Source organism: Drosophila biarmipes, chromosome 2R (assembly GCF_025231255.1).
Source record: "Drosophila biarmipes strain raj3 chromosome 2R, RU_DBia_V1.1, whole genome shotgun sequence".
NCBI lineage: Eukaryota > Metazoa > Arthropoda > Insecta > Diptera > Drosophilidae > Drosophila > Drosophila biarmipes.
Genome location: NC_066615.1, coordinates 13,770,054 through 13,797,748, shown reverse-complemented (window position 1 = coordinate 13,797,748; position 27,695 = coordinate 13,770,054). Strand labels below are relative to the sequence as shown.

General features: G+C 46.2%; 1 protein-coding gene across 5 annotated transcripts; it reads right to left on the bottom strand.

Moving 5' to 3' along the window:
• On the bottom strand, positions 1-27,695 carry LOC108030068 (bromodomain adjacent to zinc finger domain protein 2B). Of its 5 annotated transcripts, none has more exons than XM_044092319.2 (18): positions 27,493-27,695; positions 21,945-22,120; positions 13,507-13,688; positions 13,179-13,424; positions 12,027-12,511; positions 11,206-11,834; positions 9,895-11,146; positions 9,562-9,834; positions 8,972-9,328; positions 8,847-8,912; positions 8,739-8,783; positions 8,347-8,388; positions 4,258-8,280; positions 2,789-3,315; positions 2,068-2,541; positions 1,344-1,983; positions 1,157-1,278; positions 1-1,091 (listed from the first exon to the last, which is right to left on the bottom strand). In XM_044092319.2, exons 3-18 carry the CDS (start codon positions 13,631-13,633, stop codon positions 935-937), a joined length of 9,465 nt encoding a protein of 3,154 aa, XP_043948254.2. In that variant the 5' UTR covers positions 13,634-13,688; positions 21,945-22,120; positions 27,493-27,695; the 3' UTR covers positions 1-934. The 5 variants fall into 5 exon arrangements, with proteins under 5 accessions (XP_043948254.2, XP_043948256.2, XP_016958156.3 ...); XM_044092321.2 differs by lacking the exon at positions 8,739-8,783 and having other exon boundaries at positions 9,895-10,865; positions 11,049-11,146; XM_017102667.3 differs by having other exon boundaries at positions 2,789-2,910; positions 27,493-27,694.

Sequence of the window (27,695 nt, the reverse complement as noted above, 5' to 3'; positions counted from 1 at the left end):
TAAATAATTTAATACATTTAATTTTAATTTGCTTTCATTTACATTTACAAGTCATCCTCGCACCGCCTTTTTGAGTATAATTCTTCGCATTTCTTGCCTGGGCAATTGTTAGCTCTAGTTAGTTTACGTTTAAATACAGATGTCGGAGTTGCTATAAGTACAAAATACACTTTAAAACTTAAATGAGCGCTTCGTTGGTGCTTAACGTATAATGGTTAAAATTAGAGTTAGAATTAGAAGTGTAGAAAACAAAGCGACGCAGCTTTGTGCACAAATACTGTTCAAACGATGGATCAATGGGTCGATCGATCGATTCGGTTCGGAAATTGGTAGACAGTTTTTGTACGTGTTCACGTGTCATTTGTCCGCGTTCACCCTGTCCGGGCGCCTACTGTAGATGGCTTCTTATGCGATACGATCTCTAACGGCTAATTTATGTCGGCTAATAGTTATTGTTTATACTGCTGTTGCTGCTGCTACCCTTAATACAATTTCATTCACTTGCATGCAGGTTGTTCGCCTTGGCTGGTGACTTGTTTTGAATCAAAGCTACCTCTTTCAAAGGTCTCGACCGACGTAGGACGTTGAATACTCTCGCGTGTGGGTGTGTTTATATATCTACTATATATAAATATACTTTTATGTGTGCATGCTGCGCTTCTAGACTATCTCTATCCCCTATTTATGTACAATCTCTGCTTAACCTACTCTAATCTCTTGACCAAAATTGTGCTGCTTCAGTTAATGCTGTTGTCGTCTCCACGGCTCCCTCCTCCTCCTCCTGCGACGTGGCGATCAGGGTGACCATCTCAATGGGATGCGGGGCAGTGCCGGCCAAGATGTTGGGGGTGGTGCTGCCAGCAATGCCAATGGGGATGCTCATGCTGTTCGTGGTAGCCATCTGGATCTGTGGCTGGCCGATGGTGGTACTGGATCAGGAGTGTTTGTCGGTCAGCTCGCCCCAGCGTGACTCAAAGAACTTGCGCATGCCATGTCCCGCCTTGCCCACGGGCGAATCATCCTCGTTGAACATCTCACAGTTGTCGAAGATCTGACGCACATCCACGCAAAAGTCCTCACGGCCTTTGTAGCTATTTAAAATAAAAAACTTTTAGTGATCAGATAAACAAAGTAGATGTTCAGCTGCTTTACTGACCTTAAATCCAGCAGTTTCTTCTTGATCGTGGACAAGTCCATGGGAATTTTGATTATTTTTCGATATGTAGGAAACTGCTTGGTATTCACTGGCAATAGAAATGGCCAAGAGTCCTCGTGGAGCTGCACAAATTATACAAAATACTTTATTGTCTTACTCATTTGTAAAGATCTTATGCAATACCCACCTCCATTTCCCCCAATAGCGTCTTGCAGACGGCCAGCTCCTTCATGAGCTTCTTGGTGGCGTGCTTCTCCTTCTTCTCCTGCTTCAGCTTCTCCTTGGCCTCCTGAATGGCATGTATGTTGATGGGCGGCGGCGACATTTGGTTGCTTCCCGCTCCCACTCCTATGGCTGGTGGCGAGGGCATGGTCAACAGCTGCTGCTGCTGCTGCTGGTGTTGGGGCGGCGACTGGCAGGCGGTTACATGGAGGGCGGTAGCTGTGGGCGAGGCCTGCATGTGCAGCGGTGTCGGCGGCGGTGGTGGTGGTGGCGGAGTAGGCGCTGGCGTCGGTGTGGGCGTTCGGGTGCGTGTGGGCGTGGCAGCCCGTGGCGACATGGCCACCACGTTGGCAAACTGCATCGCTGCTGGTGGTGCCACCGGCGCTGGGCTTATCAATCCAGCCGAGAAGTTGCCAGCCGCAACTGGCTGATAAACGGGGTAGCTGCCGGGCATCACCGTCGCCGCATCTTCCAGCAGAGCCGCTGTGCCATTGTTATTCGGCGGAGGGATGTGGTGCGCTTGGAAGCGGCTGCTGCCGTCGACCGAATTGTTGGCATGGTGCTGGTCATCGTAGGCCGTGGCCGAGGCCACCGAGTGCGCCGGACTGCAGAGAGCAGAGGCATTATAAACTGGAACCTGGACCGTGTTCTCCGCCGCCCCTCAGCCGCCCGCAGGCCCCCACACTCACCTCAAAGGCACCGCCGTCAGCGAATTCATCGACTCATCGTGCGACGAGGAGTTCAGAGACGGCGGCTGCTGATGATGATGATGGTGGGGATCTCCGCCGGACAGAGGCTGCATATGCTGCTGTTGTTGGATCTGCATCTGTTGCATGTGCTCCATGGCCGGGGTCTTGCTGTTGTCGCTCCGCCGCTTGGCCGATCCGCCCGAGTCCCTGTCCCTGTCCCGCCGAGATTTGCTGCTGCTGCTGGCCGATCCGCCAGCGCTGCGTTTCTTGGGCGGAGGCGCTCGCGAGATGCAGCCGTGGCAGTACCACTTGCCACGCGGCACCTTCAGCAGCGGCGGTATGTAGCAGTCGGCGTGGTAGGCACGGGGGCACAAGTCACAATAGATCATCTTGCCCACGGGCGAGGGACGGTGACCGCCGCACACGATGCACTTGCGCTCATTGGTGGCCTTGTTCACGCACTCGTAGCAGTACCTGAAAGGACAGAAGGTAAGCCAAGTTAGTATCTAGGAGTAGTTACATTCAGGGTTTCGGTTTTTGGGGGAACAGAGAGTAAAGTGCCACAGTTTCTCAACGGTTAACGATCAACGATCAACAAGACAACGCGGATTAATGTGTTTTCTCTTAATTCTTAATTTTGTAATCCATGACAGTGACTTGTGAGGCATGAGGGGATGTATAGAGAGAGAGAGAGATAGAGGAGTGGTTCCCAGGTACTCACCAATCGCCATCGGGAATGTTGTCCATCTTGGGCTTGAAGCAGTAGGTGTGATAGCCCTTGTCGCAGCCGTCGCACAGTAGCAACTTGTCCTCGTTCTCGCCGGACGTGCAGAACTGGCAATTCTGTAAGGAATTGGAAGATTTGCTAGAGTTTGTTTGGTTGGCCGAGCGTCTGCGTTTGCCGCCGCCCTTCTTCTTCGTCGTCCGTGTGCCAAAGTCCGAGTCGGAGTCGCTAGTGTGTGGATTGGAGGACGGGGGAGGGGATTGGGATCGGGATGTGGAGAGGGTGTTGCTTTGGGTTTGCTGCTGCGCGTTCTGCCCATTTTGCGCCAGAGCCTTCAGGTTGATTTTGATGCTCAGGGGAGCTTTCTTCTCTGGCTTTTTGCTGGGGGTCTCCTTCTTTTTCCCATTGCTGGTGGGGGTCAAGTGCTGCTCCTTCTGCTTTATCTTTTGCTGCTGCTTTTTCGACGGTGTGGCCTGCTTTTTGGCGCTGCTCTTCTTCTTGCTGGACTTGTTTTTTGTTGCATACTTTTCGGATGGCAGTTCGAAACGGTTCGTTTTGTGAAGAGGGGATGGGGAAAACAGTCGTGGTGGTTTTGGTGGGTTTTGTTTGTAGGGGTTTTAACGGTTATCGGTAAACGGTAACGGGCAAAAAGCATTCATGTGTATGTGTAGGCGATTCGTGGGTTATGTACGTGTGTATGTGTGTGTGTGTGTGAGTATGAAAGCGTTAAATTTAAATATTTTTTGGTTTTTAAAGAACACCATGAAACACCACAAGCAACAAACAAGTCAAACATTCGGCAAGAGACAGTTAGGAAAGACAAATAAAATCGGAAGGAGAAACAAAACAAAATTCGAATTAATTTCACAGGCAATTTCAATTTTTGTATGGTATTTAGAAAGGTTTTGGGCACTACTTAGCTACAATTCAAAAACAAGAGATACAATTGAGAGCGATCGTGGATGCTTCTTAAGACTAAATGTGTAAGTTATTTTTACCAAGTATCTATTCAAAACAGATTGAAAAAAAAATAAAAGGTGAATATCAAGAATTTCTTTTTTAAAGCCTACTTTTATAAAGGAATTTTGAATTTTTTTTTAAATTTTGTATACTGTTTCCGTGATTTATAAAGTAAAGTTTCATACTAAATTAAAAACAGTAGAAAGTGCATTTAAGAACACAAGCTTTAACAAACAAAAATAATATTCAAAACAAAATCCAAAAAACAACCATGATCTCATCTCTTCAACTCCTTCGTTTCATTTGTGGTGAATACGGTCAGTGTGTTAGATACCAGATGGTTATGCAATGCGTGTGGGTACAAGCATGTGGGAGTGTGGGTGGGGTGTTAGTGTGTGCAGCCAAAACAACAATGAGATGGACCACAAAAAGAGGCGGGTGCCAAGCGGTTATCTTCTTTTTGGGGAATGGGGTTTCAAAGGTTGCCAAAGCCCTCCTGGTCTTACCGCTTTCATAATGCTCTTGTCCCAGGCCACGCAGGATTCCAGGACGTACAGGGCCATCGCCAGCTGGGCGGTGGTGTGCGACCGGGACACTGCATCGCGCCACTGCACCAATCCCTTGGGGATGTGCTCCACCTTCTCATCCCGGTCGCTGTCGCAGTTGCTGGCCGGCGAGGCATTGCCGGAGTTCGGTTCCCCGCTGCCCGATTCACAGGGGGTTGCTCCTCCTCCTCCTCCGGCTGCAGAGTTCACGCCTCCGGTGGCGTTGTTTCCTGTTCCCGAAGCTGCTGCCGCCGCCGCCAGAGCCATGGTGCGCTCATTGAAGGACGAGGGATTCAGGCTATTGCCCGTTGCCGATCCTTGTTGCTGCTGTTGTTGGGCCAACTGTTGTTGCTGCTGCTGCTGTTGCATCTGCAGGAGATATGCTGCCGCCGATGCGGAATTCTGCGTCTGGGTGGTGGTATGCTGGTTCTGGGCAATCACCGCCAGGTGGGCATCGCCGGTCTGCGATCCCAAGGGGGGCTTCAAGTAGCGTCTCTCGATATTCGCCTCCAAATCAATAATCCTCTCCCGGATCATGGGTATAATGCTCACGAAATCCTCCTCGGTGACATCCTCCTGCGAGTCCAGGGTGAGCTCACTCTCCACGCGATTGGGCAACTGCCAGTTCTTCAACTGCATCGAGGCACTGGCCACCTTGTCCTCCAGGGATTCCAGTTGCTCGATGAGCGCAAGTTCCACACGTTTGGCCACCTTGGGGTTCCAATCGCCCTTCTTGTCGGGCATAAGGAACTCCTCCGGAAACTCTGTATCCGACTTGAGCTGATAGTTCACACCCAATGGCTGTTCCAGCCCGAGGAAACGCTGAAGATTCTCCTGCAGCTCCCGCTCCCTCAGCCCAGACGGATTCAGGGTCTTGAGCAACTGGCGCAACTTCTGCTCGTCATCCAACTGCCACCAGCCGTAGCGCTGTCGTCGAGGCACGTAGACCCCGTGGACTCGTTCCGGAAAACCCGCCAGCTTGACCTGCTCCAGAAGACGATGCTCGTCGGGCGTCATGGAGAGCGGCAGCGGTATGTCGATGGGTATGTACGTTTGCACACTGCTCAGCGACATGTTGGCAATGTTGTGGTAATATGCCTGCGATAGCGCCTCATCCAGGCGCAGCTCAATCTTGGGCTTCACGTCCTGGGCTCCCCCCTCGTTTGCCCCTCCCCCCGTGTCCGGGGGCGCATCAGAGCGCAAGCGAAAAAACTTGTCCTTGCCAGCCGCCAGTTCATCTGCATCCGTTTCCATTTCGGTGCCGAAATTCTTGTCCAACCTCAACTTGGCCTGCTCCTCATCATCTTCAGTCTCGGGGTGGCGATGAGGAGAGCCCAGACCGTTTTTTGACTCCGCCTTGTGGGCCTTGTACTCCTCCACCTTGGCCAGCATTTGCTTCTCATCGAGGCCACTCAGCGAGAAGACGCACTCGTTGACTATCTTGCTGGTGTCCACCTTGCATTCGTCCATGGGTATCGAGTAGTACTGCATGTTGTTGATCAGATCCCAGGGATGACCCTGCAGCTGCAGCTGGGCGGAGCAGTTCTGGTTGGCAAAGCTGGTCTGCAGTTCCTGGCCCACGACGCCGCCCTCCTCCGCTGGCAGCTCACTGACCAGCGGCACTTCCCGGCGCACAATGGAGAACCACTTGGGTGTATCGTCAGCACTGGATGTGGAAACTATAATGCAGTCGTCCTCTTTCTTCACATCCTCCATCTTGATTACAGCCTGTCCAAAGTTTGGCTGCTGCTGCTGACTTAATCCCAGATTCAAGCCCGATTCCAACTTATCACAGTTGTCGCTTCCGTTATTGTTGTTATTGTTATTGCTGCTGTTGTTGTTGTTGAGGGTGGGTGGCATAAGTATGCCAGGCATAGCGGGTATCTTGATTTCCGCCTCGAAGTCGGTCTTGGTGGAAATCATCGTCGTGGGCGGCGGACCCATCAGCTCCATCTCTGACTTAACCTTTATCTCTGGCCGAGGAGGTTCCGCTTTGGGCACTGGCGGAGCTGCTTCATCATCGTCATCACCCAGGTCAACAATTTCCGGTTCCACCTTGTTGATTTCGGTCACATCATCATCGTCATCCTCCTCTTCTTGATGGGAATTCGGCTGATTAGTTTCAGACGGCTCCTCATTCTGGGCTGGAGCTCCGTCCTCCACTTGCGTGAGAGATTCATCCACATCCATGGGTTGTTCAACTGACTCCGCATCGGTTTTCTCTTTCTCTGCGTTATCCTTCTCGCCCTCTGCATCCTTCTTGTCGTCCATGGCCTCCAAGGCCTCATGATAACCGCATATATCATTCTGGGCCGACTCAAGAGCTTCAATGAAGATGCCACCCGCCTTGGGCAACTTCCAGTAGCGACGCCAGAAGCGATCCTGTCCAAAGCAGGCCGCCCTCAGCTGGTTGGTGCTCTTCTCCAGCGCCTCCTTGCAGTTTAGCGAAGCCCTCACAATCTTGTCCAGCTTCTTCTGCAGCTCATCGGCACTCAAGCGATTGTCCTCGTCCTCCTCGACATTCGTGATCTCCGAATCCAAGTCGGAGAGATCATCGTCGATAATGCTCACATCATGGTGGTGCTCATCGTTAATGGAGTTGCGTGCTCCGCTCTTCTTGGCCTGCAGCAGAGCACTCACGTCGGATCCAGTGGTGGCACTGGTCGTGGGAGTACTAGATCCATTTATTTGATAGGTGGGCGTGGCCATGTCCTGTTTGTTGGGCGTGAGAGTGCTGTCCGCTTGGATGACGTTTTTGGCGGGGCTCACAAGCGATTCCTCATCGACCACGCCATCAACATCCATGGGCTGCTGCTGGGGTTCCTTGGTGATCGCCTGTTCATCCTGATCCTCCTCTTTCGGCTTCTCTCCATTGGGTGAGCCATCCTTGGTTGCCTCCTCCTCTGTTCCGGCTGCAGCTGCTGCCTCCTCTGCTGCCGCAGCCTTGGCTTCCTCCTCCGCCTTCAGACGCTCTGCATCCAGCTTTTGCTGCGCCATCAGAGCCTGCATCGCTGCCTCGCGCTCCGCTTGTGCCCGTTCGTAGGCCTCAATGCGAGCCTTGCGCATGTGGAGTGCCTTGTACTTGCGCACCTTCATGTCCGTCATGTACTTTTCCTTGCGCATCTGGGCGCAGGTCTCCAGACTGCCATCAATCTGGCGAAGCACCGCCTTGTTCATCAACAGATCATTGCAGAGGTGGGCTAACATCTGGGCTTTCCGGGTGGGATTAAGGGCCACGAAGGGGCGATCCTTCAGCGAATGCGACAGCTTCCAGGTGTCGTTCTCGTGGAGGAGCTTGTAATACTCCTGGTTCTTGGCCGAGTGTGAGTGGGTGGCGGTATCGGTATCCACCTGGTGGTGATCAGGCACTCTCCTCTCTCGCTCGCGATCCACTGTGATGCCGTGCATTTGGCGCACCTCACCCGTGGCCGTGGCATACAGATAGATCCTCAGGATCTCCGACACATTCGAGTTGGTTATGTCCGCGTTGCGGAGCGATTGTCCCAGCAAGGTGGTGTGTCTACCGGGATTGGGAACTCCCGGATCCTCAATGGCACAGACCAATAGATGCGTCATTACCGACAGTAGTTCTTCTTCAGCGTCTGCGCTGCTATCGCTAATCAATGCATCGTGTAGGTTCTGGAGTGTTGGCAGTGATTCCATGTCAAAGCCCAAAGTTTCGCCGAAGTTGTGCAGGAATTCGAAGACCATCAGCAGATCGGCCATTGCCTGGCCGGGCAGACGGTTGCCCGCAATCCTGTCCAGCTCTGGGATCACCAATTCCTGTGGAAGCTCAGAGTCCTCGTTGGGTCGCCTGATCAACTGCAGGATCTCTGCATCTCGTTTCCGCTCCGCCATGCGACGCTCACGCAGGAGTAGACGGTCCAGCACCAGCTGGTGCTTCTTCTTTTCGCGATCCTCGAACTTGCGACGCACCTCCAGCATCCGAATGAGGCTCATATGCTGGCGACGACGCTCTCGTTCCTTTTCGTATAAGGGGAAATCAAGTTTAATGGATTTCGTAGTAAATTTTCTAGAGTCCTATCTTACCATTTCGGCAGCCAACAGCATCTCTTTCTGTTTTTGCAGCTCCTACGTTATATAAATAAAACGAATAGGTTAATAAAATTAAAAGGATTGACTGATACTGAAATAAGCTTAGAAGCCCTAAAACTATAGCCGAAACAAAAGTCTGGGAGAATCATAAATTTAGGTACAGAACTTAGAACATAATTTAATCGGCAGCCCAAATCACCAACCGTGTATAAGTATATAAGGTTTTACTTTAAGTGTTTTTTATAATATTAAAGGGTGGTTCAAATTAAAAAAAATTATTCTTGAAACCAATAGAAAAACTATTGGAAAATACCAAACCAACTCTTTCAAACGGATATGCAACGAATTAGGATCTAGGACAAGACAGAAGGTAAGGCATTGTGTACCTGTTCCTTGGCTAAAATGGCCTCCTGACGACGCTTTTCTTTCTCCTATTGCAAAACAAAACACAAATTATGCACTGATTGTGAAAGGCATTTGTAATCTAGACTGACCTGTTGCTTCTTAAGCAATTCCTCTTGCTTAAGGCGATCTAGCTCCTCCTGACGCTTTTTGCGCTCCTATAATATAGGTTTTGCATAAGAAGACAATCTTCGCAAGATTTAAACATTCAAGTTACCTCGACGGCCTGCTGGTTCTTGAGCTCCTTGTCCTTGCGCTGCTGCTCCAGCTTGGAGTTCTTCTCCTGGCGTGCCTTCTCCTTGTTCCTGGCCAACTCCTCCTTCTGCAGCTTCTTGGCATCACGCATCGCCTGCTGCTGCTTGGCGATCTCGATACGCTGCTCCACATTAAGTGTCTGACGGGTGAAGACCTTAAGATCCTCCAGCCGTTTGGCCACATCCTCGTCCGTCATCCGTATGTACTCGCCATCGTTGGCGTACGGCGGTGGAGCGGGCTGCAGGAAGGAGCCCACAATGGCTCGAGCAGAGAAACTGAAGTTCTCACGGCTCAGATTCGATGGCTGCTGCTCCAGGATCTGTGGAGAGTTCAAGAAATTAACAGGGTTTCTAAATTCTGAATGTAGTTATGTGCACTGTTGCCAATTTGTAAGTTTTTTTGTTTGAATATTTCGTGAAATGAGAAAACATGTGATAAATGAATAAAGCAGGTTTTTAACGCCAATTATTTTGGATTTTTGTGATTTTCTAGTCTATCAGTGTTTCTAGGAGTGGCTTTAAGATATTCAAGAAAGTCGCCCTACAAACTCACAGCAAAAACCTGTCCGTTGCTCTTCAGAGGAGTCGTGCTTCCCGGAGCATAGTAGGTGACCTCGCCACGGATTTGACCCTGCTTAGTCAGACCACGGATCACTGTCTCCCGCTTCCAGCCCAATTCCAGTGGCACCCTCAGCTCCGCCACATTCAAGATGTTGGCATCCTCGCTCTCAGACTCTGAGAGTCCACTCTCAGCTGCCACGCTCTCGGAATCCGTGGAGGTCTCCATATGAGCATTGGCCTCGCTCAGCGCTAGTCGAATTTTCTCCTGAAATGACACACATAAAAGTTTAGAGATATTCTATAGATTCAATGATGAGTAACTCACTATATCAGCACCCTGCTGAAGAAGTTGCTGGGTGGCCAGCATGGGTTTTAGGCCCACAGCTCGGGATTGGGCCAGCAGCGAAGCAACCGTGTTTTTCTTGGGCTTGGATACACCGCGTCCAAGGTTGCGAGGTCTTCCCTCTTTGTAAGAAGACGAACCCCCGCCGGAACCAGATCCCGTACCACCAGAGGCTCCTGTGCTGGCCCCCGCCGGAGCCGGGGAGGTGCCTCCGCTGCCCGAAATGGAGCCACCTGGCATGCCTCCAGTTCCTCCCAAAGCAGCTGTAATCGAGCTCAAGCTCTGCAGGCTATTTCCGCCTTGGCCACTGGCCACCGCCTGATAGTCACTGGCCAAATTGGCCAACGTTGCGCTGGATGAAGAGGAGGCTCCTCCTGCCGGAGTTGTAGAGCCACTGTTGCTCTTGTCCGAGGGTTTCATGGATAGATTAAGTGGAGCATCAAAGTCATCGATGGTGATGGGATTAGAGGCTGAGCCCACGGCTCCGCTGGGCGCTAAGGCGCTGGCATTGTTCGCATTGGCCTTCAGGCTGAGATTCACACCTCCGGAAGTGGGTGCCAGATCGGTGGTGAGGTCGTGCACCTCTTTTCCCTTGCTGGAGAGGTTATAGGCCCCATTCGAAGTGATTGTTGGCGGCAGTTTGATCACCTCCACGCGATCACTGGAGCTCTGGTTGAGCAGGTTGCTGTTCCCTGCTGAGGAGGAACTGGTACTGGTGGTGGCCGCCGTCGAGGAGCTGGCCTTGCTCACACTCAACTGATCGAGCGGATTGCCACTCATGCCGGGCAGACCGACCAGTCCAGCCATTCCAGGGATTCCTGCTGCCCCCAGCATCCCGTGGAGTTGCTGCTGCGCCTGGTGTTGCTGCTGGGCCTGCTGATGTTGTTGCTGGGCGGCCGCGGCCATTGCCGCGTACTCCATTTCGAGTCTAGCCCGCTTCGCGGGACTGAGACCTGGAAATGCAAGCAGAGAGGAAATGGCATTTGTGGTGCTGTCGAGCTCTTTTTGTGCTTGTGCTTGTGCTTGTTGCTGTTGTTGGAGTAGGTGTTGTTCTGCTTGGTGTTGTTTCTGTTGTTGTTGTGTTGTTTGCTGTTCAGTTTCGGATATTGTCTTTTTGCGACCGCGCGAGGTAGTACCAGGTATCTTGGGTCCCACAATGGAGGACGTGTACTTGATTATCTCCGTGTCCGGTGGTAAACGAACTCCCAGTAGAGACGGGTGCTCACTACCAGTGCTGTTGAGGAATTGATACATTAGGTTTTTGAATATTTAAGATTATGAATCACAAATTACCCCATCATGTAATCCTTGGCGCTGGACTTGCCGCCCGATCCTGACGTGGAACTGTTGCCGCCCATTTGCTGCTGCTGCTGCTGGGAGGAGTGATGCGGCGAAGAGGTTATCGTGGCCGAGGACGACACTCCGGTGCTGGCCGCAAAAGCATTCATTGCCGCCTGCATGCTCTGTTGCGGCGTCATGCCCAAGGCTCCAAACTGTGACAGCGAGTTGAGCGCGTTTAGCGAGGGATTGTTTTTGTCACGATCCTTGCCGGATGACGAAGAGGATGAGCCCAATGCCGCATGCGGAGACATGAGCGGATTGCTATTGGCCAGACTGGGATGCATTCCTCCTAGTGATGAATTGCTAGCGCTTACACTGGTCGAAGCCTTGCCACTGGACATCAGTCCACCGCTGCCACCCATTCCCATCCCATGGCCATGCATTGAGGAGGATGACGAGCCACCTCCACCGGACTTCTTGCTGGAGGAACTGCTTGAACCCGAGCCGGAGGCAGCGGCTGCCACGGCCTGCATGGCCAAGAGCTCCTTGTGAAGAGTCACAGGATCGTAAGCGGAGCCCGGATTGCTAGCCATACTACTGCTCGTCATGGTCGAGGGTTTTCCATAGGCGCTAGCCGTGCTCTAAAGGGTTAAATTGAGGATTTTATGGTATTAGAATATTTTCTCTTTATTGCAGAGCTCCGAAAAAAATCACAAAGAAATCAACTACGAATCCTTCGGAAAAGAAGGACTATTTCTTAAACTGCATTTTAGTTATCAAGAACTACTTCCTATCCTTCAGCATAAAAAAAGGCCCTTAAAAGAAAGTCTCACCTTATAGCTCCCATGGCCGCCACTGTTGGTGGATATAGAACCACTGCCCGTGCTCACCGACGGAATGCTGGTGCCCGGCACTCCCACTCCGAATCCATGCATACTGGCCAGCGCAGCTGCGGGATGGTTGGCCGCTGCTGCTGCTGCCGCCGCAGCTGCCGCGTTCAGACTGTTGGCCAGACTTTGCTGCTGTTGTTGTTGCTGCTGGGCAGCTCGCTTCTCCTTGCGCGACTTATTCGACTTGCTGCCTGTGGAGCCGGATGAAGAGCCACCGCCTCCGTTGCCACCTCCTCCATTTCCGCCGCCCTGGCCAAGGACACCTGCTCCTCCGCCTCCAGCACCCGCTCCACCAGCTCCGCCGCCCATTCCCATGCCAGCCGGTCCAAAGGCAGCCGCCAGATCGGGATGTGGGAAGGGGGAGAGGCCCGAGGCCTGCAGGCGGCTGAAGTAATCCTGGGCAGCGAGCTGGGCCATGGACCACCAACCTGTAAATCGAGTAATAAGTGAGTTAAAACGTTTTTTTTTTTTGTTTACAGGTTTATCAATGGTTTATCCATCTGCAATAAAGTTAGTTTTAGCGAAGTGCGCTTGAGATGGAGAAAACTAAACTAATTTCATTCCATACTTTCATATATATAACCAACTTTTAACTAACCAGTTGAATTTAATTTACTTCTATTTTTAATAGATTTAAAAACACTTCAACTAAATATTTTTAAGAGAACTTTTTACTTAAATTCTTTTCCATAACTTTCTTAAATTGACTTGCCAAATAATTCAATTTACTCGCAAATATTACACAAAACTATACTAAAACTCTTGTACTTGACCATTTTTCACTGCCCTGCCCAGGGAAGAGCTTTTTGGACAGTGTAAAGCGAACAGCAAGCTGCCAAATGCAATGCTCTGGGAGTATTTTCTTCAAACGGCCTGCACGATGAACAAGACATTTGCTGTTTTACTCCATATAATTTAGATAAAAGCTGTTTTCACCGAGCGGGAATTGAACTCGCGTCGGTTTTTTATGATGATTCATGTTGCGGCGTCGCTTTAACGCTTTGCGCCAAAGCAGTCGCCAATTTCGTACCGTCACAAATTTCCTCTTGGGGTGCTGCGCTACTAAAATACGGAATGTGCCGACATTTTACTCACTTGCTGGATGCAAACCGGCCAAACTGGCGGCCTGTGAAGCGGCCACAGCCATCGTGTTCTGGTGATGATGGGCTCCGGCCGCCGCGGCCGCTGCAGCTGCCATGTTGTAGCGGTCATTGGCAGAAGCACCTCCGGCCTGAGGCAGTAAACCCAATCCGGCAGCAGCGGCGGCATTGAACTGGGAGTTAAAGAGCGGATTGGAGGCCGCTGCAGCCGCCGCTCCAGTGGGATCACGTCCCCAGTAAGCTGAATATTTGGGAAAATAAAAGAATAAGGTATTATAGAACGATCATAATTCACAAATTTTAAAGAGTAAGCAAGTACTAACCGAACAGGGAAGCAGCATCTAGGAGGCCGGTGGGGTCGTGCGGCCCCCCGGCTCCAGCACCCCCTCCCGCATTCGAGTTTTTGTTTGAGTTTTTGCCATCGCTGCCATCGCCGGCATTTTTGTTCATGTTCGAATCCCCTAGATCTCAGGATCAACTATTGTGCGTAACATGCGTTTGGAGTCTGCAAGAAATGGAAAAGAAACATTAATAATTAGGATTATAATTCGCATTAAAATTAAATATAATCATCTTTATAGTACTAGTTGTAACAACATTATTGTGTTCAGATTTGTGAGGTTTTTGTTGGCGAAGCTTAGAAAAATAATATAATTTTTTTTTTTAAATTACTTCAATTTCAATTTTATTAACACAGAAACTCCTTGGCATTCACTCATATAAATATATAATGTATTTCCCATCACTCAGAAATGTTAAAATAATTTAAATATGATAACTCTATTTCAGTAAATAGTATCTGAACTGCAACCACAACACTTGTAATCCCCTAGATACAGTTCATCAATTGGTTTCGATTTTCGGCTTCTTCCGCTCTTCGCTATTACTCCACTCTCTGTGCTGGCAATGCCGCAACGCTTGGGCGAAACTCGAGCACAAAGCGGAATCGGCCGAAATATGGAAAGCAAAACAAAACTAAAAAAACTACACGCCAGCGAGACGGACAAACACACGCACAAAACGGAAGCAGAAGCTGCTCTCTTTCACCACTACACCTGCACTCTATCGGCAGTGCGGCGAATTCAACGCGCAGCCGAATGTTCGGCGAATTCAAAATTTACGCACAAGATTGCATTTTGTTAACAATAGAAGAAAAAATCCCCCTCGAGAAAAACTTGAACTTTACAAGTCATGCGCAACATTTACCACTGCCACTTTGAAAAAAGTGGAAAAGAAATGAAAAAGAAAAGCCAAGACACCCGCACACACAGCCACACGCAGACTGCAGGCGGCGACTGCGAAAACCAATGCATACACATACACAAGGCGAAAAATAAAAATTGCGTTCACAGCATTTTGCACTTTTTACAAGCAGGGGGTTTCTGTTTTTGCATCTCTTTAGCCAATTCATTCATAAAATTTGTAAAGTTGTCTGCTTTTGTTGCTTTATGGAGACTTAACAGACACTTTGTCTGCTGTTTTCGGCTGTTAATGTGCTTGTTTTTATTACTTGCGCTGCGACAGCAGTTAACGGCATTTGTTTACACTGGCTATTGCATTTTCCGCGAATTAAATGTACAATTAACAAAAATATTTACAAGCGCCGTTTGGCGAAGCGTCCGTTTGTGTTTGTGATTTCGCGGCGAATGAGCGTGTGGAGAGCTCGGAGAGTAGAGGAACCGCAAGCGGCGGCGGACCAGTGGAAATGGAACGCAAAGGGAGAGTGCGGGCGGAGGACAGAGAGCGAGAGAGGAAACGTAGCAGAGGGCCGCCTTACATTTGTTGTTGCCACGCACCGTGCTTGATAATTGCACTTTTCTTTTTGTCATTATTATTATTATTAGTTTTAGCTGTATTAATCAGTCTAATGAGCCAGCGTTTAGCCCGCTAAGGTGGGGCCCACTGTGGCCCGCTAATAACTGTAATTGCGCACTCTTTTTTTCCCCAGCTTTCTTTCGGTTTTATTTTATTTTTTTGTTGTCACGCATCGGCAGGCGACAGATGTGCGCTCTTATCAGGGGGAGGGGGTGCTGGTGAAAGAGAGTGAGTGCGAGCGAGAGAGGGGGGAGTCTGCGAAAGAGCGCTGGTAATTTATAACAAGCAAGAAATAAAACAAACGGAACGGACAGTCAGTACAGTGAAACTTGCCTAGGTGGATCTGTCAGGGAACCAATTTAAGAGGTTTAAGTTAAATAGATAAAATTACTAATAGGATAAATGAAATCCCCTTTTTTGGAGGTAGTTGACTTTGAATTGATATTTTTATCTAAAAATAAGCATTTCAACACTTGCGGAGGAGTACTGTAAAACGTTTTTACATTTTTCAACAGTTCCATATAATTGTTATATTCTGCCTGATTGCTTCCGATTTATTTTTCAATCCATTTTTTTGCTCCTTGAAAGTTACATAAAATCGGTTTTAGCGGAAGTAGCACTGTAAAACTTCGTCTACTTCTTCAACTTGGGCATTGCTTTTGGGTTCACCGCAAGTGGGAGGGGGAGGGTGAATGTTGGAGAAATTTTGAGGAGAGGCATGGGTAAGGGGAGACGAGGGAGCGAGCAATATGATTCGGGCATTTGTCTTTGACACTGCCACACTTCGCTGCCTCTGCCAACGTCGCGGGGGCGGCAGCGCCGTCGACGTCGACCCAGGCGATTGGGAAGGTGTGTGCGTTGGTCTTGTTCTTCTTCTTGTTGTCTCTATTTCTTTTTGCACCGTGTGTGTTTGTGTATTTGTGTGTGACTCGCCGCCTCGCACCCCTCCTCCTCCGCCCCTCTCCCTCTGCCACTCGTTTCACATCAATATTTGTGAGTGACAGCAGCGAACAAATGTGAAATTCTTCTCATATTGTGCTGGCGTCACTCCACTTCGCCCCCAGCCCCTGCCACCCACCGCCCCCTCCGAAATACCCATTGTTGTTTGCTCTTGATTATCTTCTCTCTCTAGCTCAATTGGCCGCCTGTGTCTGTCCATCGCTCATGAGTTGCCTTTATTTCTTTTTTATTTGTTGTATTTTATTTGCCTTTTTTGTTGGGGTTTCTCGATTCAGTGTGTGTGTGTGTGTTTGACTTTGTGTTGTATCTTTTGCCCATACACACGCAGATAGCGCCGCCGCTTCGTTTGATTTGCCATTAAAAAAGTTTACGGCTGTTTTTTCTTTGGTCAACAAGCCTGAAAAGCTAATCAATTGCTGGAAAAACAAATGGTAGCGAAGTTCTTCGACTTAAATTGATCCCAAAAGATATATTTCATTCGAAGTCGCATGAAGTTTTTACGGTAAGGCTCACTGAAACAAAAAAAAATCGCGAGGAATATTTACAAACAAGCATATGGTTTAATAAAGAGCATAGAGTCAAGTTTTTATAAGAAAGACTAACACCAACTACAAGCATTTCATTCTCTAATCCTAATTCGAATCTTTAAAACGTATACTTTTGTACTTCAGATATTGTTCATCTGACAGCTACTTGAGGTTAAGCTCCGCGAACTAGAACGGTAATTAATGGTGATGAGTCAGGTCGTTTCACTACAGATTTCTGTTTAAAAATGCCGTAATTACCAGATCTGTGGGTCAAGTTCTGGGCTCGATAGGTAGTACTTTTGATCTTGATCCTAAACAAATAATCGAATGCAGTTTTGTAACCGTTTCTTTGCTTCGGAATTCTTGAGATATGTGCTCGGTTATTCTGGCTTTCTGACTTAGCTTCTGCTTCTGCGGATTCTTCTACTTCTGATTCGTATTCTTGTGCGCCTATTGTTGTTGGCGGCTTTTTTGCCCCATCCAGTGTGGGAATGTGTGCGACAGAGAGGGCACGAATGTGAGTGCCTCTGACTCTTCCTCTTTTTCATTTCTTGTAGAGCGAGTGAGGTTATTGACTCAAAAAGCCATATACCCCAGCCACTTTTTAGCGTCCAACAAGCCTGCAGTCTGCGTCATCGTCTGGCGCGATCTTCAGTCTCGTTTCCCCCGCCCTTTCACTGCCCCTCCCGCCACATCCCCTTGCCCCTCGCAGTGCTACTGCAACGCCTTCAGATCGAGTGCAGCAACAATAAGAACGCCATAACTTTAGCCGCAGCAACAAGTTCCAGTTCCTCTTTTTCCCCGATTTTTTTTATCAATTAATTTACGGCTGAGTTTAGTGTGTTGAATTAAAAAAACACTATTCACCTAACGCACAGGATGCATTACGCTTTTAGCCTTTTTTTATTGCAACTTTAACCTTCAGTATGTATGTATCTTAAAGTTGTTTGAAATAAGTTTCATCACAGATCGATTTAAATTCCTTTGCAAAACACTCCTTAAATGTCATTTCCATCTTAAAGTCTATTAAAAAGTGCACATTTATCCCCAAGCTCTCTGTGGCAACTAAGCCTTTCTTGTTATCTTTCTCCTTTCGTTTTCATCATTTTCACTGGCATTTTCATTCTGCCTTTAAACTCCTTCATCTGGGAAATGCTTTCACAATTTTCCCCACTTGAAATTGTGTAATTTTGCCAAAACGATATAAAAGATGCATGCATAATCGTTGAATGGTATCAAATTTCCAAATTAAACAATTTGCCACACACTTGGTTTCATCGAGCTATTTTCGTCATCTTTTAAGTGACCAATATTTTGCAGAAAATAAACCCTTTAAGGCTGTTAGTCTGTAAACATTTAAGGACGAAAAAATACATGAAAAGAGGTGTAAGTAGTTGTTGCTCGGTTTAAAGAGCAAATACCAAACTGTTAATACATTAAGCAACTTTTTCAACTGGTTTGCAACAATTTAACTAACAATCAAGTAATGAAGTGAGCAGTTTAGCTTAAATAGAAGCTAACCAAATTAACTTTATCAAAGGTTTTCCCTATTTGTTTATACTTTTAGTCTACTTATCTGAAGTACAAAAGTAGAAAATTATTATTAAATGACGGTTTTAAATTATAACAAGTAAGTTATTTGGAATTATTTTAAAAACTGTAAAAAATCTAGTTACATTTCATAGAAGTTATAGTATGTATAGAAAGAAATATTTTGATAGGAACTATACAGATAAAATAAAGTGTATAAAGTATTTAAGGACCATACTATGAACAAAAATAATTTGTAGTTGTTATGGAAATATCTAAAAGTAATTAATATAATATTTATGAAAAAACAGAACCCACTGGAAATGAAACGAAGCCCCTGCGCCGATTCTGTTATTCTTGTTTTGCACTTCTCCGGGCTGGAATATATTATCATGGAGGATATATTGCCAACCAGTTTTCGGGGGAAAATTTCAGGGGGTGGTGGCAAATTCCGGGGTAAGGTGGGGAAAATTGAGAGGTGCTGGGTCTCTCGCCTGGGCAAGAAAACTGTGCAAAAACCAAAAAAAAAGGACACACATAAAATGTAAACTCTGAACCGAAACGGGGCGTGTAACGAACAGGGCGACAAAGAGGGCAGGGCGACGAAGCGAGTGGGAGGAGGAGGAGGAGGAGGAGGAGGAGAGGCGGAGAAATCGTGGGTTGTCGCACACAGGACGAACAGGCCAGCAAAACGAACAGGAAACGAGCGTGCAAGGACACACAACTTTGGCGTGTGGGTGGTGGTGCAAAAACAGGGCAAGCGGGGCGAGGGGCAGCGGGGGGAGTTGTGCGGGTGGGTGGGCGCAAAACTGGGGGCGTGGCAGGGGTTAGCCGGAGTGAAGTGGCAGTAAAACGAACCGAATGAGAATCGAGAACTGCGAATGGGTGTGGAAGAAGAAGCAGCAGCAGCGGCAGCGGCTTCAGCCGAACAGCAAAACTAAAATTGAAAATGGCAACGCCGAAGGGGGAAGCACAAGAGCAAGCGGAAGGGCAGAGCAGAGCAGCTAGCGGCAACAACAACAATAAGACCAAATAGAGTCCAACTTGGCGCAGACGTCGACGGCGACGCCAGCAGCGGAACAGAACTAGCAATAACAACAACTGCAGCAGCAGCTACAACAACAAGAACAACCACACAAACAGCATTGGGAGCAAACAAATGAATTTATGCAGCGAGGCTAGAACAACAACAATGACAACCGCAGGCAGTGCTACAGCCAGGACTCGCTAGGTGAAACCACGATTTTAGGTAGGATCTGCTTTTTAGGGTATTTCGGGTTCTATTTAAAAAATTAAGCATTTTGTGGATATCCTTTTTTGTCTTGTATTTGCTGCAACTTGAATTAAAGCCTTAATGTTATGTTTAGCTTTACTTCGAATTTGTGAGGCTCGACTTCACTGTTTCTTGGATTCCGTAGTAATATCCCATAATTAAATCATTAAGGCAAAGCCAAGACAATGCTTTGGCGTGCAATTTAGTTACAGTGATAATAGGAACAGATATCTTTAATAGAAATATCAATGAAAATATGCAATTTCCTATTTATAGAAGAAGCCACGATTTATAATCACTTTGGCAGGTTGCCCTGTAGTTGGTATTTATGTAACGATGTTGGTGTGGTTGATGTTGTAACTGCTGCAGGATTACAGGAGTACGAGGAATGCATGGGACATGGGATGTGGGAAGAGGGATAGAGGATGGTGGATGCGGTGGGAGAGGGGAATAGGGAGCGAGGGAAACGAGCAGAAACAGCAAGGGGGCAAAGGTGGGGAGGGGAGAGGTGGCGCATTGGACAAGGGACAAAAGCTGCAAGTGGAACGAGAGAAGCGCGCACGACCCATAAATTAGAGTGAGAGGGCGCCAGTGTGCGAGTGAGAGCTCCTCGAGAAGCAGGCAGGAGGCAGAAGCGCGAGGGGCGCAAGGAAGGCAACAACATTGACGTATTTGCCATTTGCAACAGCAACAACAAAAACAAGGTGCAAGAGCAGTTCCAAGGAGGAGCGAAGAAGAGCCGGAGAAGGAGGAGAGCGCAAGGGAGACGCAAGAGCAGAGACAAACAGAGAGGGACTCTCTGTCCCTCTCTCGCTCTCACTCACTCCCCCTTTCGCTCACTCACTCTGCGGAGGGCGGAGTGGGCGCATTTTGCGGCTGCACCCAGTGCAATTCCTTCCTCTCCTCTCCTTCTCCTTCTCCTCTCGGCTGCTCCTTGGCATTCGCAAAATGATGATAACGTGATGCAATTTCCAGTCATGTGCAGTTGACCATGTGCAGTTGCCAATTTATACCAGCCACCTGCCTCTACCTGTCCCTCTTCCCTTCTTCCTCCTTCCTCCTTCCCTCTCCGCCTCCCCCCGCTTTCACTGGACAATCAACTGATATCGGGGACTTGCTCACTTCGTCAAGGATTTAACTTAACCCCCGACACTCCTGTATCAGAAAATGGATCACACATAAATCAGCTTAAAATTACTTTTTGGGTGACGAGGAAGTTTTTGTGGTGTAAAGGTACAATACATTATTTGTACGCACAGGTTTATCTAGTTTAATTGGGACTAGCACCTTTATAGTCAGTCTAAGGGAATCAAATTTTATCCAAATTATTAATGAAATTAGAATTTCCTACGTTCCTAAAATATCAATTTTTTTCAGAATCGAAATCAAATAATGCCGGATGCCATGTGTCGTATTAAATATCATTAGTTCTAACCCCCGTTTCCCGGGCACTAGTGAAACACCCCCATCGCAAATGTCTCCTTTGATTTCCCACACTTGGCACGGCCTATTTTCACCCAAAACTGGGTAACTACATGTGGCTATGCCCGATTCTTTAGCTTGTGCCCCCTCTATAACTCCGGCGATTACAATCCAATCGAAACCAATCCAATCCAGTCCAATCGAATGGCTGTCGCGTTGCACAACTGTACGCATTTTGCTGTTCGTTGCCCAAAGCTTTTAAATGTTGCTCTGCGTTGCGGTGATTTCATTAGACGGCAAATACAATTAAAGAGCTTGTTGCACGTAATCTAATATGGACAGCGAGCAGTATTTATATTTGTACTCGCATTTGGATTTGTATCTGTGCTTTATTTTGTACACACGGTCGCAAAGTGACGGCGATAGATACACGGCTAAAAAGATACATAAACGCACACACATGCGTCCGTCCGCACAGCAATTTAATTAATGCTTAAATCAGATTATCCCAACAAAAGGCGGAGCGCGGGTGGAATGACGGGGGTGGCCAGAAGGATAAAGCGCGTGGGCAGCGGGAGAGAGGAGAGCGAATGCGAGTGCGGTTACTTTGTAACATTAACAGATGGACAACTTCTAGATACATTTATGCATGGGATACAGTCGTTATTTTAAATTATATTCTATTACTATAATTATATTATTATAATTAAGTCCAACGGTTTGTGCACTGCGGGTTCATATATTAAGTTGATTGCTAGAATATTGTAAACTCTAATAATTTTAATAAGGTAATATATCTTTTTAAAACTAGTTCAGTAGCTGCAAAACCAAAATGGCTATTTGACAAGTGAAAAAGTTTGAAGTGCCTCTTTAGCAGCACCCAAACTTTTCTGAACCCTATCGTAATCTTCCCACTCTAGGTAAAGGGGTATCCATTTAAAACTCTATTTGTTTTATAAAGACAAATAATTTAATGTCTATGTTATTCAATTGAAACCTAATAGAATAAGAGTGTAAAGGCTAGTTAAAACATTTTGTGTGTTCTTTGATATTATTTGTAGAAGCACATTCCATCGGGACAAATGAATAGAACTTTAAGTCTGATGCTCATATGAGCATACTAAGACTAACAACTTTGATTGATTAATATCAATGCTAAGTGCTGAATTATATCTTGAAAAAAAGCAACCTATTTTTAGACATATTTGCTATATGTCGACATATCCGAACTCACCTCTTAAAATGAATGAAAACTCGTTGCTTAAACTTTAAGTTAGTTCTGATAGTTCCGCTTTGTTGCCGCTTTGTTTACTTTCATTATTATTTCACTATTCACATTTGTCGCCACTCGATTTTGCTTTCATTTCTTTTCTTCATTTATCTGTTTTAATTTTGCTCACTCAAAGGGGGCTAGGATCGATAGATAAATTAATGATTTTTGTGTGCCTCTTTTGATTTTATGATTTCATTTCTAGATATCCGCTTGCCTCTTCTTGGCCTGGTTAACACAAACACACAATGAGTCCGAAATGATTATTGAAATTTATGGGACGGCGTCGCTCAAAAGAGGAAAACGAAATTGAAGAGGCCCGAGGAAAGGAATGAAATGCACAATTATAATTTCGGTATTTTCCTACAATTTTCCTCACTCTCTGCTGAAACTAAACAGACAGGCAACAACAATTATGTATTTTCTATTGGTTGCCGTTGTTTTTTTTCGCTTTTTGTTCCTAAAAAGTGGAACGAGATGGAGGGATTGGGATTGTGAGTCACTACTTTATATAAACAATGGCGTTGGCAGCATTTTGGTCAACTTCTCGGTGCTGCCGGTCATTTAGCACTTCCCTCGCAGAAGGGGGCGTCGGGGGGTTCGGAGCAGACCCGTCGGCAGACAGGGGGTTAAAAATTCTGTACCAAGAAAGCTAATGAACGACAGCGTCCGATCCGAAAAGTACGAAGAGCAAGAGGGGGAAAAAATAAGGAAAGAGTCAACATTTTTCAATTGAATCAGTTGGCAGAACGAGACGGAAAAAGTGGGCGAAAGAGACGGAGGGGCCAAAGAGGCCAAGAAAACAATTGACAGTCAGTCAATGCGTTGGGCGAGGCGAGGGGGAGGAGGGGTGGGTGGAAGGGAGGGGAGGGGGATGGCCTGTCTGTGCGCTGCGCTTCAATAAATCCGGGCTACAAAAAGCAAACGAAACTCGCCTTAAAACGAAAGAATTCCGAGTCTAGGTACTTTTGCACAGAGAAACCTCACTAAGAAGTATGCAAGAATAATTTTTACAATTTTATATTATTATGTTAAATGTACTATTATGCATTAAATAATTATATATTATATACTTAATACAATTAGAATTTCTTTGTAAAGCGTGTCAAACCACGGAATGTCAGAAAAAAATTTTAAATTAATTATATAAAATATATTAAAATATCTCTACCTCTTTCAACTTGAGGTTAAGCTCCACTGTATTCCTGTGGCAATGCAATCAATCAGATAGCCACTGCCAACGGAACGAACCTAACCTAACCGTAAATTATCGCTCAATGGCCAAGTGTTGTTATCGTTTGGGTCTCTGAGCTTGCGCTTTCCAACTCTCCAGCTCTGGGGAAATGTAAAAACATTTGTAATTTAATTAACCGATTGCCTGGGATTTCATCGCTCGCCTCTAATGTGTCGGGGGCTTGGAGTGCCCCAATGATATCACAGCTCGCTCGTTAACTAAACAAACCCTTCACTTGTTTATCGTGTGCACGGCAAACTGGAAATCTGCTTTGCAAAATCCATTAATTGCTCTATGCAGTACACACAACCCTCTCGTTTTTGCCCAAGTGATTAAATGGCATAGCCGTTTTCGCTGACCACTTTGACACCGAGAATCAGGTACACAGGGAGAAAAAAAGTGAAGTTTATTTATTTGAATTTAAAGTTTATTTCAAATTCAGAACTGTTTAAAACTAGTTATTTGACTTCATATTTTTTTATTTTATATGGAATTTGTTTATTGAGTTCCTTTGTCATTATATAATTTATCGTTTCTCATAATTATTATTAGTATTTTATTTAAATTCGAACATCTTTAATTTTTTACAGTGCAGTCATAGAAAAATGAAAAAGTGCATCTGAGGAAACCGTAAATTCAAAGCGATCAAAGAGCAGATGCATTTCTCAAAGGGCATTTATTCGTCTGCATTTGTGTGCCGTATGTGTGCGTGTGCGTTTAGGAGTGCATTTGTGGTGGTTTCGGGTGCTCGGCAAATGACTAAAATTAAACAGGAAAACAAATTCATCACTGAAATGCCTCAAAAATCCGTTGAAGGGATGATGATGAGGCCGAACGCAGGAGAAAAAGGTACGAGCGACATGAGGAATTGTAGATACAGATGAACCCAGCTGAGCAGGGGAAGAGCGCAGGAGAGAGCGGGAGGAGGAGGAGAGAGGGGGCAACAACAACGAGCATGGCCACAATGAAAACCAACGAAATAAATTAAATAATATGAAAAGAAACACGCTGCAGAGACGATGGCGCACACCCGAAAACAAACGAGAGAGGGGGGAGCGCTAAAGAGAGGGGGGCAGCCGAGGCCAGGAGGGGGGCGGCAGGCAGAAGGAGAAGCAGGACGGGGGCACAGAGCAATCAGCGAGGAGCGAAGCGAAACCGACGGCAAAACAACAGACGAAACAAAACTTGACAGATGGACAAGCGGGCGGAACGGGTGGCAGGGGAACGAACGGGAGGGGGACAGACAGAAATCCAACTAAATATCGAAATCACAAATCCGCAACAGCACGAAAAAAATACCATAAAGATGACCGAACTACGACAAACCGAAGAGTTTATACACTTGCAGATTAAAGGGTGCAACTATTGGATAGTTGGGCTTAAAGAAAGAATAGCAGACTATATTTGGAGATACATGTGAGTATAAGATGTGTTTAGTTGAACAAATAAAATGAGAAATCAAAAATATATTTAAAGAAATTGAGTCAAAAGATATGGTCGCTGTGGCCACCAGCCATTACAAGGGTATGCGAAAAAACGCGTCCAAAACCAGCGCAAAATTGTATTTTAGAAACGAATGGGAATCGGACAGAGGACAGTGGACGGCGGACAGCGGTCAGCGGAAGGTGGAGAGGAATGGCCGAGAGCTAAAACAACAAAAATAATATCAGCAACAGCAACAATAACGAAAGGAGGCCTGACCGAGCAGCGACGCCGGCAGAGGCAGCGGCAGCGGCAGCGACGCCGGTTAGTTGGCTTAAACCAAAAACAATTCGCTGCGAGGGAAATACACACGAATTCCAGCCGACTTCGGCTCAAATGCGCGTGGTTAGGCTTTAAAAACTCGACTTAATTGGTTTTCGCCACCAAAGGGTTAAGCACCAATATGTCGAGATGATCCGGAAAGATGTTTCTATTTCCATAGCGCACAGATGACTTCACAGGCATATCAGCGTCTCACTGGTTCGCTCGCCCAGCCCACGCAATGCTTGTTTATCTTTTCTCCTAGTGATTTCACACAGTGGAACTTCGGTTAGTATGCAGCAAGGCAATTCATTAATCCTATCTTAAGGAACTTGCTATAAGAGGAACTACATATTTATGGATGCTATTATAATTGTATTCTCGAAGGTTTTTTTAGATTTTCGACCTCTCGGTCGACAACAATTTTAGGATTTAAAGTATCTTTGCATTTGCAACCCACTTAAAAACATTCTATGTATCAGACCCCAGTGCTTCTATCAAACAGTAACTTGCATGGAAAAGTATTTGTAAGATATCCATAATATTTTTGGTTCACATCAGCAGTTCTAAAGTTCCTTTAAGCACTATCACTTGGATTTATTTTTGTACTAGCCAAACAAGGTGTTGTAAATTCAAATTGCGCCCAGCCAAGTTGCCCGTAGATCAGTTTTAATCCGTTAAGTTCTCGATTTTGCGGCTTTTTCAGTTTGAGTTTCAGTTCGGTTTGGTTGGTTGTCAAGTTGAGTCGGCAGAAAATGAAACAGAAACAGAAAACAAGAACAAAGTAACGAGCGAGTCATGCACACACACACAACACATACACATGTGTAGTGTTGGGAGAGGGGCGAACGGTGAGGGGGCGGGGGAGCAGGATAGGCAGCTCCAAAGTAGCGCAAAAGCAGCAAAAACAACAACAACAAAACCGAGACATAAAATAAATGAGCGCCGCCGCACAAACATGTCTCCAATGTTCACCCGTCGTTGTTGTTGTTGCTGCAATTGTTATTGTTGTTGCTTTCTGCTGTGACTGGCCGTTACGTATCCCCTCCCCTAACCCAGCTCCCTTTCCCACACTCACTGGCCCACTCACTCCATCACCCTCTCGCTCTCGCTCGCACTCCCTCATTCCATTCCATTTCCATCCGTGTGCTTCAATTTCGTTTCCCAAGCGTCGTTGTTGTTGCCTCTTTCCCCTGCTCTCGCCGCCTCTCCCTCTCGCTCGCTCTTTGTAATTATTGATACATAAAAATACAACAAAAGCAAGTGGAAATGCCGGACTGCAATTGTGGTCACAATAAATCTTATTGCACGCTGCTCAAAATATCGTAAGCGAAAACAAATATCGTGAGAAATCTTCGGACTTCAGACTTACACTCGTCTTTTTCTTATCTGTTATTCAAAGACAGTTGTTAATCATTACCGCCAGATAGTGATATGATCAAACGAGCTAATATAATAAATCTTCCATTCTTTCCAATAAAATATAGTCTAAAATATTTAAAATTATTGTAAAACGTACTAAGCGGTTGGTTATGGTTGGTTAATCTAGAAACACTAGTTCTATTAGGTTTTATAAGCACACCTCGCTGGAGCAATTCAGAGTTTTAATACTCTCAAACAGTTTTTTAATCTACTCAATTCAACATTTAAATAATCATTGAACTTTAAAGCAAACAGTGTCATCAAGTATTTAAAAATCGTAAGTAATCAATCAGTGCCATTTAAAAGTGCTCATTTCCACTGTCATTAAAATCTTACTATCCAACTAAAAGCTACTTATTAGTATTTGGTATATTATCATATTAGGCCATGACAAGTAGTTTTGCTTTTGTCTAACATCTCTGAATGACAGTTATAAAATGACACCATACAAAGTTGGATATTTCTTATCAGTTTGTATTATCTTTTGATATTTATTTATATAGGGGGTTTCCCGTCTTAGCCTTTCTTATTAACAATAGGTTTGTTAAAGAACATATATCAAATAAACTTCAATTTCTATGCGTTATATCCTGATTAAAATTTGATATTACAAGAATATTTCCTTTTTTATTCCTTTTCAGAGCGGAATAAATATAATCCTATATGCTGTAATATAGTGGGGTTCCATTTCTTATTAAGCCGACGCCGCATTCTCGGGGATAGTTCATAAAACCTGGTTGAAATGCTTGATTTTACAATGGCACATCTTTTTCGATCAATTCCAGGGCGGAATAAAAATAATCCAACAAGCTGCCTTTTTCTTAATCCTTTTTCTCCGCCGTCTCCTTTGGCGGCTGTACGAAAAGAAGAGCGTGGAGAATAAGGTGGCGGAATGGACAAAAGAAAATGCGCGCTCACACACACACATTCACAGCCACTGGCGCGCTTGGCTGCGTTTATAGAAAAGAAGAAGAGGAAGCCGAGGAGGAAGAAGCAGCAGAACTTGGCCCAAACGAATTCCGTTTTAGCTTTGTGTATCTGTATCTGTCGCACTTCCTTTTTGCTGCCTTTTTATTTATTTCCAATTTATTACTTTTATTTTTCGCTTCTTACTTTGGCACATTCACAAATATTGAGCCCACACACTCACATACACTTTTCTAATTATTTTGCTTAGGCAACATATTCCACGACACTTTTACTTCGTTTTCTATCTTATTGCCTAAGCATTTGTTATAGATTTATTATCTTATATTTTGTATTATTCTCGCTAGGGGATTTTACTTGCGCGACCGACGAGTTTCCGAACCAAACTA

What these genes read in the sequence shown, in the direction of transcription:
- LOC108030068 (XM_044092319.2), bottom strand. Translation starts at nt 13,633, where the DNA reads ATGAACAAAAATGCCGGCGATGGCAGCGATGGCAAAAACTCAAACAAA. An exon ending in GGCCGGTTTGCATCCAGCAA is followed by an intron (nt 12,512 to 13,178) that starts GTGAGTAAAATG and finishes CTCGATTTACAG; the next exon opens with GTTGGTGGTCCATGGCCCAG. An exon ending in GCGGCCATGGGAGCTATAAG is followed by an intron (nt 11,835 to 12,026) that starts GTGAGACTTTCT and finishes TTAACCCTTTAG; the next exon opens with AGCACGGCTAGCGCCTATGG.